The sequence below is a fragment of the Pithys albifrons genome, chromosome 33 (genome assembly GCF_047495875.1).
Source record: "Pithys albifrons albifrons isolate INPA30051 chromosome 33, PitAlb_v1, whole genome shotgun sequence".
NCBI lineage: Eukaryota > Metazoa > Chordata > Aves > Passeriformes > Thamnophilidae > Pithys > Pithys albifrons.
Genome location: NC_092490.1, coordinates 1,519,650 through 1,534,274, shown reverse-complemented (window position 1 = coordinate 1,534,274; position 14,625 = coordinate 1,519,650). Strand labels below are relative to the sequence as shown.

At 52.3% G+C, this 14,625-nt stretch overlaps 1 protein-coding gene across 1 annotated transcript in view; it reads right to left on the bottom strand.

Moving 5' to 3' along the window:
• Window positions 1-1,903: 1,903 nt before the first annotated feature.
• LOC139684161 (uncharacterized) overlaps window positions 1,904-14,625 on the bottom strand; it is a 1,434,678-nt gene continuing 1,421,956 nt past the window's right edge. The window contains 2 exon segments of the mRNA XM_071579762.1: window positions 1,904-2,574; window positions 2,577-3,391. Coding sequence (XP_071435863.1) covers window positions 2,510-2,574; window positions 2,577-3,391 — 880 coding nt within the window. The 3' untranslated portion in view covers window positions 1,904-2,509.

Below are 14,625 nucleotides of genomic sequence, written 5' to 3'. Positions count from 1 at the left end.
GCTTCCCAGCCCAGGAACAGCTTTGGAGCTGCAGCTGCTGCTCAGCACCCACAGCTGGGGCTGCTTTGGGGCTGCTTTTCTTTAACCTCTTGTGCTGGGAGAGAGAAGGAGCCTTTCCCTGGAGCAGAGGCCCTGCCCAGGGCTGGGAAAGGGTTCTGTGTGGGGAAAGCTGGTGGGTTCCATCCCCCTGACCTACTGGGGGCCGGTGGGTGAAGGGCTGGAGGGGCCCTTAGGAGGGAGTTTGGGAGCTGCTGTCCCCCCAACCAGAAGAATTTACTGGAGCTTTGATCCAAAACAGGTCTGTGGGTGGGTGGGTGGGTGGAAATCAAGTCATGTGGGAGAAAGGAGGGGAAAAACTCTGAGGGAGAGAGATTTCTGTGCCTCCATCACCTTTTTCCGACCTCTTTTCCCCCACACTTGGTTTTCATTCCAAAATTCCCTAAGCTGCAGCCTGGAGCAGGAGGAACTTGGGGTCTGGTGACAGGAACAAAATACTGCATCAATGAAACCTTATTTAAAATTCAAGCATTTGGACAGGAAAAAACATCTTTGTTTGTCTTTCCTTTGCAAACGCAGGCAGGGGGTCCTCGCCTGGAAAATATTCACCTCTGCACGAAGCAGCAGGTGCAGGGGCTGGTAATAATTTTATTTACAGCGGTAATGACAAGGACACATGCTGGGACATTTATATGGGGGCGTTTATTTAATTTTGGTAAGTATAGAAGCCCTTTGAAATTGTCGGTGACTCAACAGCAGCATCCACAGATATTTCTACTTTATGTCAGTTGATTCTTGTTTTGTTGGTTTGGGGTTTTTTCCTTATAAATATTCCACAAATCACTCCTATGGGTCCAGGTTTGCTTTCCTGAGGAGAGCTGTGACTGCCTGGGGGGATTATCAGCTTGTTGTGGTTTATTTAAGGAGCACAGGACCATTCTGGCAAAGCCCTGGGATGGAGCAGGAGCTGAGGATGTCACCAGGGTGGTGCTGAGGTTGTTACCAGGGTGGTGCTGAGGATGTCACTGAGGCAGGACCAGCTAAGAAGATCCCAGCCCCGTGCTCAGCACCACCCACATCCCACCCTGGCCTGGTTTAATCCTGGGGCAGCTGAGACCCTCACAGCTGCTCACACACTCTGCTCCATGCTGGGCTCGGCAACACAATCCAAGGGGGGAAAATGCCAACACCCTGGGCTCAGATGAGACAGTTTAATAATGAAAACAAACTCAAAGCAGTCAAAGGATGCAGAAAGCCACAGTGGGTCACTCCCAGCTGCCCCAGGCCTCGCCAGGGCAGCAGCAGCAGCAGCAGCAGCAGCAGTTGTGTTGCTGCAGACATGGGGTGTAGGACACCCACTGGGTCAGGGGGCTCAGCTGGCCCAGCTGTGCTCCTTCCCAGGCCCTTGAGCCTCTTCCAGGCTGCTCGCTGGCGCTGGGCTGAGGGGCAGGACAGGTCTGGGCACTGTGCCCTCCCTGCTCAGCCGTGGCTCAAACCTCACAATGTCCCTGGGATGATCCGTTCCTAAAGAATGTGGCCTCAGCATCCCCAGCCTTCAGCTCTCTCATTGCAGACCCCATCCCGCCCTCCCAATGTCCAGCCCACTCCTCCCCTCCCCAGCTTCAGTCCACCCCCCAATCCACATCCCATCACTCTCTGGCCTCCTCCCAGCCCTTCCAATCCACATCCCATTGCTCTGATGAGCCTTGAGGGGCTGTGGTATCAAGTAATTCTGGGGAGGGAGTGAGCCATTTTGAGGTAGAATCAAAATAATTTCATTGGGATTGTGTTGTTTTCAGGTGATGAGTAATGGAAAAAATTCCCCATATCCAAGCAGATGCCCCAAAGATCTTCCTGAACCCCAACTTGCCATCAAATCCCAGGAAAACAGAAGGATTTTAGAGGTTCTGATTTAATATCTTTATTTTTATCCCAATTTCTAGTGTTTTGAAGGAATGATGAAGCAGCACAGGGAAATCAAGGGCAATAGAAAAGGATTTGCATGTTGGTGTCGTGAATATCTACGGGCTTGGGTTGGGATGGTGGCAGAAACTTTTTTGGAGGATTTTCCACCCCATTTTCCCCAAAATCTTGCTTCTTTCTCCAGTCTATCCCCATTGGGATGTGGAAGATCCCGTGGGCCAGACAGAATTAGAATCATTGAATTACTGAGGTTACAAAAGAGCTTGATGATCATCCAGTGTTGCTTGATGCCACCAGAAGAAATGATGGGATGGAGAAAGTCAGTTATTTTTGGGTGTAAATTCAACAAATCCCCTCTTCCCAACGAAGTTGCCACATAGGTCTGTGTCCTGACCGACGATCTTTCCCATGTATTCACCCAATTGCCCGCAGAGAACAAAGAGGAAATGGAGACCACCAGATAGGTGTGTTCTCATTGTGGATCACTGGGAATGTAGGTCACCAGGTCTGTTCCCAATGTGGATCTTCCAAATGGTGATGGAGCAAAAGCCAAAGCTCTTCCCGCATCGAGGCACTTGTAGGGCTTCCCTTAGTGCTGGGTCTGTTGGTGTCTAGTCAAGTGAGAGTTCTTGGTGAAGTTCTTCCCACACTCCCACACTCATAAGGCTTCTCCCCAATGTGGAGGCGCTGGTGCCTGATGAGGTTGGACTTCTCGCTGAATCTCTTCCCACACTCTGTGCAGCGGAAGGGCCTCTCCCCCGTGTGCATGCGCTGATGTCTGAGGAGATTGTAGCTGGTCTTAAAACTCTTCCCACACTCGGAACACTCATAGGGACGTTCCTCGGTGTGGATCACCTGGTGGCTGACAAGATCAGAATTGCCAATAAAGCGCTTCCCACACTTCTTACACTTGTAAGGCCTCTCCCCGGTGTGGATGTACCGGTGCGCGGCGAGATTGGAGTTGCTTTTGAATCTCTTCCCACAGTCGGTGCAGGGGAAGGGCCTCTCCCCCGTGTGTATGCGCTGATGCATGAGGAGACATGAGCTGCTCTGAAACCTCTTCCCACACTCGGAGCACTCATAGGGACGTTCCCCAGTGTGGATCATCTGGTGGCGGATCAGGGAGGAGTTGGAGCGGAAGTGCTTCCCACATTCCTCACAGTTGTAAGGCCTCTCCCCGGTGTGGATGCGCCGGTGGGTGTTCAGGTTGGACTTGCGGTTGAATCTTTTCCCGCAGTCGGTGCAGTGGAAGGGCCTCACCCCCGTGTGTGTGCGCTGATGCTCGAGGAGATTGGAGCTGGTATGAAACCTTTTCCCACACTCAGAACACTCATAGGGACGTTCCCCAGTGTGGATCTTCTGGTGGTTGATCAGGTTGGGGCTCTGTCTGAAGGTCTTCCCACATTCCTTACACGTGTAAGGCCGTTCCCCAGTGTGGATGTGCTGGTGCTGGATCAGGAGAGTGCTGTTCCTGAACCTCTTCCCACATTCCAAACACTTGTAGCGCTTCTCTCTGGTCTGAAGCTGCTGCTGCACCTCCAGGTCGGAGCTCTGGCTCAAGCTCTGGTCGCCTTCCTGGCTCTGGTTGGTACTTTCCTCCTCAGAGCAAGCTGGGCTAGGTTTGAATATCTTCCTCCTGTGAGATCTCTGTGTCTTTTCCTCTCCACTGACTTTCTGCACTGAGGAACCGTTCAAAACAGCCTCTGCCACCAGGTTCTCCCGGGGGGATTTGTCCTCCGTGCTCTCCGTGCTCAGCTTGGGGCCTGGGGCAGGAAGAAACAAGGACAGGCAGGGCATTTACCTCCAGCCCACAGGGAAGGCCAAGGACATCCCCCCCCAAACCCGGCCCCGGCAGGACAGCGTTGGCAGCGGGGTTGTCCTGCAGCCGGGGCCATGCTGGGCTGGAAGATGCAGCACAAGAGAGGGGCAAAGGGGCACTGACTTCCTCCTCACCTGCCTGGGGCTCCTGGGGCATCTCCCTCTTCCTCACAGCCTCCGCCTCCATCACAACAATATTCTGGAAGAGAAATTCTATTCTGGAGGAAAAAACAAGGTGTGAGCGCATTGGGTTGGGGTTTTCTCCTGCCCAAGCCCATCTTTGGAAGTCACCAGGAATCTTTTGTCCTTAAACAGCTCCAAATACCAAGATTCAAACCAAAAAAACCCTTCCAGGAGCTCCTCCTCTCTGGCCTCTCCACTTTGGGGTTCTGAGAGTTCCCCCTGTCTCGGCTGCTGGAGGTTTCCTCTGTATTGGGGGTCCTCTCTCTCCAGGGTCCCCACCCTCTCCAGGCTGCCAAGGTTCCAGGACCCCCCTGCCCAGCCATTCCCAGTTTTCCAGGCCCCACATCCCCTTTCTTTGACTCCAAGATCATCCTGTGAAGGCAGAAAAAGACCTAAAAGAGTTAAAGTGCCCAGTTCTGCTAAGGAAAGAAAACTGCACAAATTACTCAATATGTTTTTTTTTGTTTCACCAAAGTAGTTCTTGTTCATAGAATCATAGAATCGATTGGGTTGGAAAAGACCTCTGAGATCATTAAGTCCAACCCTTGGTCCAACTCCAGTCCCTTTACCAGATCATGGCACTCAGTGCCACGGCCAAGCTCAGTTGAAAAATCTCCAGGGATGGGGAATCCACCCCCTCTCTGGGCAGCCCATTCCAATGCCTGATTACTCTCTCTGGAAAGAACTTTTTCTGATATCCAACTTAAATTTCCTCTGGCAGAGCTTCAGCCTGTGCCCCCTTGTCCTATTGCTGAGTGCCTGGGAGAAGAGACCAACCCCCACCTGGCCAGAACTTCCCTTCAGGTAGTTATAGACAGTGCTGACGTCACCTCTGAGCCTCCTCTTCTCCAGGCTAAACAACCCCAGCTCCCTCAGCCTCTCCCCACAGCACTTGTGCTCCAGTCCCTTCTCCAACCTCGTTGCTCTTCTCTGGCCCTGCTCCAGCCCCTCAATCTCTTTTCTGAACTGAGGGGCCCAGAACTGAACACAACACTCAAGGTGTGGCCTCACCAAGGCAGAGTCCAGGGGAAGGGTCACTGTCCTGGGCCTGCTGGCCACGCTATTTTTGATCCAGGCCAGGATCCCATTGGCCTTCTTGGCCACCTGGGCACACTGTTGGCTCCTGTTGAGCTTCCTGTCCCTCAGTTCCCCCAGGTCCCTTTCTGCCTGGCTGCTCTCCAGCCACTCTGTGCCCAGCCTGAAGCGCTGCAGGGGGTTGTTGTGTCCAAAGTGCAGGACCTGCACTTGGCCTTGTTGAACTTCATCCCACTGGAATCAGCCCATCTCTCCAGTCTATCCAGATCCCTCTGCAGAGCCCTCCTGCCTTCCAGCAGGTCAACACTCCCTCCCGACTTGGTGTCATCAGCAAATTTGCTGATGATGGTCTCAATCCCCTCATCTAAATCATCAATAAAGATGTTAAACAGGACTGGACCCAACAGACTCCTGGGGACACCACTAGTGACCGGCCACCACTGGTGACCGGCTGGACACAGCCCCGTTCACCAGCACTCTCTGGGCCTGACCCTCCAGCCAGCTCCTAATCCAGCAGAGGGGACACCTGTCCAAGCCATGGGCTACCAGCTTTTCCAGGAGTATATTATGGGAGACAGTATCAAAGGCCTTGCTGAAGTCCAGATAGACACATCTACAGCCTCACCCTCATCCACCAGGTGGGTCACCTGATCGTAAAAGGAGATCAGGTTGGTCAGACAGGACCTGCCCCTCCTAAACCCCTGCTGGCTGGGTCTAATCCCTTGTCCATCCTGAAGGTGCTCTGTGATTGCACTCAGGATGATCTGCTCCATAACCCTGCCAGGCATCGAGGTCAGGCTGACAGGCCTGGAGTTGCAAAGGTCAGCCTTGTAGCCCTTTTTGTGGATTGGGGTGACATTGGCCAACTTCCAGTCATCTGGGACCTCCCCAGAGAGCCAGGACTGTTGGAAGATGATGGAGAGTGGCTTGGCAAGCTCTTCTGCCAGCTCCCTCATCACCCTGGGATGGATCCCATCTGGTCCCATAGACTTGTGAGGATACAGCTGGCTCAGTAAGTCACTATTTCCTCCTGGAATACAGGAGGGCTATTCAGCTCCCTCTCTCTGTCTACCAGCTCCAGAAGCCAGTTGTCCTGAGGGCCACCTGTCTTACTGCTAAAAACTGAGGCAAAGTAGGTGTTAAGTACCTCAGCCTTCTCCTCATCTTTTTTAACTATATTTCCCTCCAAGTCCAACAGAGAATGGGGGTTTTCCTCACCCCTCCTTTTGTTATTAATGTATTCATAAAAGGACTGTTTGTTATCCCTAACAGAAATAGCCAAATTAATTTCAAATTCCACTTTTCTTTCCCTAAGTTTTTTCCTGCATGACCCAGCTATCTTCGTAAATTCTTCCTAAGTAGCCAACCCTTTTTTCCATAGTCTGTAAACTTTCTTTTTATCCCTGATTTAATTCAGAATCTCCCTATTTAACCAAGCCAGTTGTCTTCTCCTCCGGCTGGCCTTTCGGCACACTGGTGTAGCCTGTTGCTGTGCACTCAAAATTTGCTGCTTGAAACATGTCCATCCCTCCTGGACCCCCTTGTTCCCAAGAGCTGTTTCCCAGGGTATGCTCTGAATTAGTCTTTTGAATAGGCCAAAATCGGCCCTCCGAAAGTCCAGTGTAGAGGTTTTAATGGTGGCTCTCCTTGCATCTCTGAGTATTGAAAATTCTATTATTTCATGGTCACTGTGCCCCACAAAGCCTCTGACCACTACATCTCCCACCAGTCCCTCTCTGTTTGTAAACAGTAGGTCTAGTGGAGCCTTACCCCTGGTAGGCTAATTTACCAGTTGATGAAGGAAATTGTCCTCTATACACTCCAGGAATCTCCCAGACTGCCTCTTCTCTGCTGTGTTGAGCTCCCAGCAGATATCTGGCAGGTTAAAGTCACCCACAAGAACAAGGGCTGGAGATTTTGAGACATCCGCCAGCTGCTTGTAGAATAATTCATCTCCTTCATCATCCTGGTTGGGTGGTCTGTAACAGACACCCACAAGGGTGTCAGCCTTTTTGGCCTTCCCCCTGATTCTGGCCCTCAGACACTCAACCTTGTCACTGCTGACCTCAAGTTCAACAGAGTCAAAAGACTCTCTAAAATATAAAGCCACCCCTCCACCTCTCCTTCCCTGCCTGTCCTTTCTGAAGAGCTTGTAGACCCCATAGCAGCACTCCAGTCATGTGAGTCATCCCTCCACATTTCTGTGACAGCAACTACGTCATAGTTTTCCTGTTGCACTGTGGCTTCCAGCTCCTCTTGTTTGTTTCCCATACTGCGTGCATTGGTGTACATGCACTTCAGCTGGGCCATTGATTTCATTCTCAACTCGGGCTCTACGCCCTTAGGCTTATCTCTGGAGAGCCCAGTTTCAGTCCCTTCCCCTTTCAAACCTAGTTTAAAGCCCTCCTAACCAACCCTGCCAACTTATGGGCTACAGTTCTTTTGCCCTTCCTAGATAAATGAAGCCCATCTGGTTTGAGGAGACGAGGCAACGTGGAGTTTGCCCCGAGAACAAATACCCAAAAATTTTGATGATAGCACCATCCCCTAAGCCACCTATTGGTAAGCTGGGCTTTCCTAAACCTCTCCTCATTCATCCTGGCTAGCACAGGAACTGAGGCAATTACTACCTGTGCTCCTGTCCCATGAAGTGATCGGGTCAGTGCCTTAAAATCTTTTTTAATTACCCTGGTACTGCTTTTATTGATATCGTCACTTCCAACCTGGACAACCAACAGCGGGTAATAGTCTGAGGGTTGAATAAGCTTAGGAAGTCTTTTGGTAATATCCCTCACCCTGGCCCCGGGAAGGCAGCAAACTTCCCTGTGGGATGGGTCTGGCCGACATAGAAGGACCTCAGTTCCCCTCAGAAGGAAGTCACTGATTACAACAACCCTTCTCTTTTTCCTCTTACTTGTAGTTGTAACCCGTCCGGTAGACTGGGGGTAACCAGAAGACCTTGTAGACAGATCTTCCTCCTGACTGTCCTCCATCAGACTTTGTGAGTCCAGGGCCATATACCTGTTTTTTAAGGGCACCCTGACAGGTGAAAGGGGTCAAGAGGGAGTGTTTTTTCCTCTACGACCAGGCACCTGTTTCCATTCGTCCCCATCCCTATGGTCTGTTCTGTCTGCCTGATGGCAGGAGGGGTTGGGCTTCACCACCTCCTGCTGGGCTTCCTTAGGAGTCGAAAGGGTGTGACTCCACCAGTCAATTTCTCTTTCACTCTCCCTTATGTTTCTGAGCCTTTCCACCTCTTCCTTTAGCTCTGCCACCAGACACAGCAAATCGTTCACCTGCTCACATCTTATGCAGGTGCTTCTCACACTGTCCTCTGGTAGTAGGTCCAGGCTCAAACAGTCTATGCAGCCAGAGACCTGAGTGGCTGCATCCTTTTTAGAGGGTTCTGTCTGCATTGACACCCCTCTACTGGTAACAGGAGCAACACCTTTCATTTGTTTGGAAGGCATGACTGCCTTGAGTAGTGGAGGAGAAGAAAAAAAAAAAAGCCCGCAGAAATACCTTGGCTTATGCACTGCCTGTTCGCCCTGCCGTGCAAACTGCCATGCCACGCCCTCACTGCTGTGCCACGCCCGTTTGCCCGCTTCTGTTCGCCGCGCTCCAGGTCGCTCGCGCTCCCCAGAGATGTTTTTAAAGCCTTCTCATTCTCCTGCTAACGAGCAAGCCACACCTCCAACTCCGCTCTCAGTCACCTGATGGCAGTTGGAGGAGCAGCAAATAAAGCCTGGCAGGAAATTTTTCTGCTCACTGAACCAAAGTCTAACACAACAGACTCCCAGGCCATACACTGAGTGCACTTAAACATATGAAATAAGTATGAGAGACCGGAAACAAGATTTTCTAGAGTTAAAACCAAGATTTTACAAGTTTGACAGGTCATGTCATTGAACAAAGAAAAGGTAGAAGTCCAGCAGGGATGAACACACTTCAAGATCACCTGAGGGATGAAGTCAGGAAACCACTCCCCAAATTCCAAGCCAAAAGGGAAGCTCTGCCCAAGATTCTGCCCAGTCATTAACATGGAAATTAGAAGGTGTAACTGTGAACTCCAAAATGTGTAAATGGGTTATTTGACACAAACAGAACAGGCAAGATTTAGCCCAGTATGAACTGGCTTTGCCTCCAACATTGTTAATAAATTCCTTTGCTGTTAAAAGAATAAAAAAGTCTCTTAGCAGTTCCTTTTATCCCAAGGGGTTCTTTTGGCTTCACCTCCCCCTTTCCTGCCCATCCTGCCTCTCCCAGCCCCTGGATCCCCTTTTTCTTTGACCCCAGGGACCCTCAGGCTCCCATTCCCAGCCATCCCAGCTCACCTCACCTCACCCCCATATCCCCTTCCTTTGACTCCAGGAGCCCCCTGACCCCCCCTTCCCACCCATCCCGCTTCTCCCAAACTCCACACTCCCTTTTTATTTGCCCTGGCACCCCTGGACTGCTCTTTTTCTGGGCACAGGGACACCCTGGACCCCTCAACCACATTTTCCCACCCATAGTCCTGTCTTTCCTTGACCCTGGGCCCCTCTTTATTCCACATTGCCCGGCACCTGGATGCACCTGCACCCCCTTAACCAACACCAACACCCCCCTGCACCCCCTTTCCGGGCCATCTCACCTTTTCCAGCACCCACAACCCCCTTTTCCTTGACTCTGGGACCCCCAGGACCCCCACTCTTGCATTTCCCAGACCACACATCCTTTTTTGAACACTGGGGGACACCTTGAACTCCTCTTTTCTGGCCATTCTGGGTTTTCCTACACCATGACCCACCTTTCCCCAACATAAAGGATCCCTGTGCCCCCCTTTAATGAGCACAGGGGACCCCTGGGCTTCCCATCCCACTTCTCCAAGCCCCTACACCCCTTTTCTTGGCCCTGGGACCCCCTGAAAACCCCCTTCCCCAGCTCTGTGTCTCCCCTGCACCCCCAAGATTCAGCCCAAAACACCAAGATTCAGCCCCAAAAAACCTCGCCAGGAGTTCCCCTTCTCTGGTCTCTTCACTTTAGGGTTTGTAGGGTCTCCCCTGTCTGAGCTGCTGCTGGGTCCAGGGGGTTCCCCCCTCTGCAGTCTCCCCACTTTGGAGTTTTGGGGCTTCCCCCTCTCTGGGGTGCCCCAGTTTAGGAATGCTGAGGGCATTTGGGGCCCAGCAGTCCCTCCTCCCCTGACTCTCTGCTTGGGGTGGTGGTTCCCAAGTGGCCCCCACTCTCCAAAATGCCAGGGATCCTGAGGGTGCCTCCTCCCTTGGATCCCTGTTTTGGGGTCCCAGGGGGGTCCCTGAGCACCCTGAGCAGAGAGTCATGGCAGAAGAAATCCCTGGGACCCTCAGTATTCCTAAGAGGGACCCTGGAGAGGGAGGAATCCCAGAACACCAAAGGGGTCAGATCACAGAGTGGGGGATCCCTCGCATTCCTGGGATCTCCAGCAGCCTGGAAAAGGCAGAACCGCAGAGAGGAGCTCCCAAACACAAGGCACCCCCAACAGCCTGGACAGGGATGACCCCCAAAACCCAAAGCACAGATAACACAGGGAGCAAATTTGTGGGAGGGTTCTTTTTGATCACAATCTTGGTGCTTTGAATCTCTCTGGCCTTAATCTGCATATTTTGGTGGGGTTTTTCCCGAATCTTGATGGTTTGGGGGTTTTGGGGATTTGTGCCAGGCGCCTCCATTTGAGGGGATGGGAGGATCCCAGGATTTTCCAGCATCTAGGGAGGCTCCCCAAGCAAAGCCCCCTTTTAGGGTGGTTTGGGTGGGAGTCTGGGAGGAAGTTGAGGGAATTTGGGCAGTTTTGGGTGCCCTTGAAGGAGGTTTGGCGGGTCTGCGGTGGTCTGAGGGGTCTGGGAGGCTATTTAGGGTAATCTTGGGGCAGTTTGGGGGGCCTGGGCAGTGTAGACTGTCTAAAGAGAAGACTGGGGGTCTCGGAAGGAGTTTATGGGGGTCATGAGGTTGTTTTGCAGGGGCAGAGGGAAGTTTCGGTGGCTTGGGGCGGTTTGGGAGGACTGGGAGGGAGTTTAGGAGTGTCCTAGGGAGGTTTGGGGGTCTGCGAGGGTGTTTGGCGGCGGGGGAGGGGAGGGGGAGGGGCGGGGTGTTTCAGGGGCTTCGGAGAGGTCAGGAGGAGATTGGGGCATTCTGGGGGTCCGGGGGAGTTTAAAGGGTCCCAGTAGGGGGGTTGTGAGTCTAAAGAGGTTTTCTTACGGGGGATTTGGGGGATCCCAAGGCAGATCCCCGCGGTGGGGGGAGGGGCTTACCCGGCTTCTTCACCGTCACGGCCACGACGGCCCCAGGGGGGTCCCGAGGGTCTGTGAGGGTTGGGCGGGTCGTGAGAGACCCCCAAAACCCTCCCTGAGTCCCAAAATGCTCCCCAAATGCTCCTAAACTTTCCATAATTACTCCAAACTCGCCGCCATTTTACCTCACCTCTCATCGCACGCCGTCGAGTCCCGCCCTCCGTCTGCGACGCCTCTGATTGATCATCTCGCCTGCCCGTCAGCACCCGCAGCCAATCAGCGCCCAGAAATGCAGCGGCGCGAACGGAACATTGAGACCGCGCCATTTTGAGCCTGTTCCGTACTACAACTCCCGTCATGCACCGCGGTCCCGTTTCCAGCCAATCACAGTCAGGACTACAACTCCCGTCTCCCCCGCGCCCAATCGGGTCGGTCCCAGCCGGTTTGCAGCCCCCCAAGTGCCCCCGGACTCCAAACTGCCCCAGAACTGCCCCAGGACCCCAAACTGCCTCAGAACTGGCCCCAGGACCCCCAAGTGCTCCCCCAATACACACTCAGGAGCCCCAAATCACCTCCCCGGACCCCCAAGTGACCCTCAAGTTTATCCAGGACTTACAAGTGACCCCTGAAACCCTCTTTGGACCCCCAGTTTCCATTGCTGGACACTCGAGTGACCCCGAAAGGTCTCCTCGGACACCCAAGTTCTTTTATATGCCACATAAATACCCCCCACCCAAATGGAAACCCTAAGTGCCCCCCAAGTGCCTTCCAGGTCCCCAAATCCACCCCAACCTCCCCAAAGCCCCCCAGTCCTCCCTTTCCATGGCCTCTTTCCCGGGATTTGGGGCTCCAAAGGGGCACTTGAGGGTCGGGGGGCATTTGGGTGGCTGGTGGTGTGGGGAAGGGATTTCACGTGGAATTAAGGGAATTTAGAGTGGAATTCAGTGGATTTGAGGTTAAATTGGGAGAGCTTGGGTGGAAATAAAGGAATTTGGGATGGAATTTAATAATCCTAATGTGAATTTAAGGGGATTTTTCTGGACTTTTAGGGATTTGGGATGAAATACTTGGGATTGTAAGAGGGATTAATGTATTTCTGAGTGAAATTAAGAGACTTCAGGTGGAATTAGGGATACTCTGGGTAGAAATCAGGAAATTTTGGATGGAATTAAGAGGATTTGAGGTGGACATTTAGAGATTTGGGAAATTTTAAGTGGAATTAAAGGAATTTTGTGTGGAATAAATGGTATTGGGGGATTCTAGATGGAATTAAGGAAATTTTGGGCAACATTAATGTTGATCTTCAGCAGAATTATGGGGATTTAAGTTGAAATTAGGGATTTGGGAAGAAATGGGAGAGATGTTTTGATGAATTAAGAGAATTTGGGGTAGAATTCAGGGGATTTGGGGTAAAATAAGCAGAATTGTGATGGGTCTATAGGGATTTGAGGTGGAATTAAGGCAACTGTCAGTAGAAACATCATGGTATGAGGTTAAAATTTAGGCATGTTTTGTTGGAATTCCTGAATTTTGGGTAGAATTAAGGTGACTTTTTGTGAAATCCTGAGGCTTTGGGGTAAAACTGGGGGGATTTGGGATGAAAATCTGGGGATAATAATAGGGATTCAGAGACTTTTGAGTGACATTAAGGAATTTTGAGTGGAATTAGAGAGCTCGATGGCACCAGAAAAAATGATGGAATGGAGCAGGTGAGATTTCTGGGGGTGTAAACTCAACAAAACTGCTCTTCCCAATGAATTCCCAACTTCTTTTTCTTGTGATGGATGTTCCTCCCCCCGCACTCACCCAAGTGCCCACAGGGAACCAGAAGGGTGTGGAGACCACCAGCCAGGTGTGTTCCCAATGTGGGTCACCAGGAATGTGGGTAACCAGGTTGTTCCCAATGTTCTGGGTCCAGGAGGATTCCCAGCACAAAATAAAAGACACTAAAGCACATCTGAGGTAGCAAATCAAATTTCTTGGTGAGCAAAGCCAATGGATCCTGTTCCTTGGCACACAAACAGCACATCCCCAGCCCTGCAATCTCCCCAGGCCAATGGATCCTGTTCCTTGGCACACAAACAGCACATCCCCAGCCCTGCAATCTCCCCAGGCCAATGGATCCTGTTCCTTGGCACACAAACAGCACATCCCTAGCCCTGCAATCTCCCCAGGCCAATGGATCCTGTTCCTTGGCACACACACAGCACATCCCCAGCCCTGCAATCTCCCCAGGCCAATGGACCCTGTTCCTTGGCACACAAACAGCACATCCCCAGCCCTGCAATCTCCCCAGGCCAAGGGATTCTGTTCCTTGGCACACAAACAGCACATCCCCAGCCCTGCGATCTCCCCAGCCCGTGGGGCAGGAGCAGCAGGTGCAGCAGCATTGGCGGCAGGGCAGGCAGGCAGTGCCCCTTCAGGCCCTGCCCTGCACCAAACCAGGCCCAGCTGGGCCTCCTCACCCCTAGCCCAGCCCACCCCTCCTGGCTCCTCTCTCTGCAGGGCTGCTTTGCCAGCTGCAGCACCAGCCCAGGCTGCAGCAGCTCAAGGGCCTGACTCTGGGACAACAACAGCTCTGCCTGTCATTCTTCCTGGGGCACAGCCCAAGCTCTCAGCACTTCCAGCTCACACTGATGGCTCTTTCTCCAGGCCTGAGTTCTCCACAGGCAAACTCTGCAGTGTTTTCTCACACCACATCGACAAGCACAACCTCAGACCAAACATGACAGGCCCAGACACGACTCTGGTCCCTGACACAAAACCTCAGAATAAAAAGCTTCCTCTGCTTCTGGGGATTGGGAGGACAAGGCTTAGCCACAGTCTGCTCTATTTGCATGCATTACAGTTTGTCACATGATTATGGAGCATAAACTCAGGCTGGATGTAGAAAGGATTGAGAGTAGCCCCAAGGAGAAGGACTTGGGGATGCTGATGGATGAGAAGCTCAGGCAGCCCTGCTTGGCTGGGCAGGGAAGCCACTGGCAAGACCCCAGTGCTCCCTGAGCATCCCAGCACGGGCAGTGGCTCCTCTGGGCCAGAGAGGGGCTGGGAGAGGGGTCTGGGGCAGTGTCAGAGCCCAGAGGGACCCCCCAGCAGAGATCAGATGGTGTAAATCCAGTGTGCTGGTTGGACCTGCTGGCAGCTGCCTGTCTCTCACTGAGAACTTGCTGGGCTCTCCCTCATTCAATCTCCTTTCAGAATGGGATTTAGGGAACAGATCTGAAGCCTCACTGCAGGATCCCCTTGACTCCTGCAGCCCCTGATGCTGCAGGTGTGACAATGATGGGCTGAGCAGCATTTTTGGGCTCCCATGAAACCACAAGCAGACACATCTAAAATAGGCAGTGCACAAAGACATTTCTGGCACAGATCTGATTTTTGTTATTAAAAATTTATGCTGTATAAATTTCATTTTCCATTT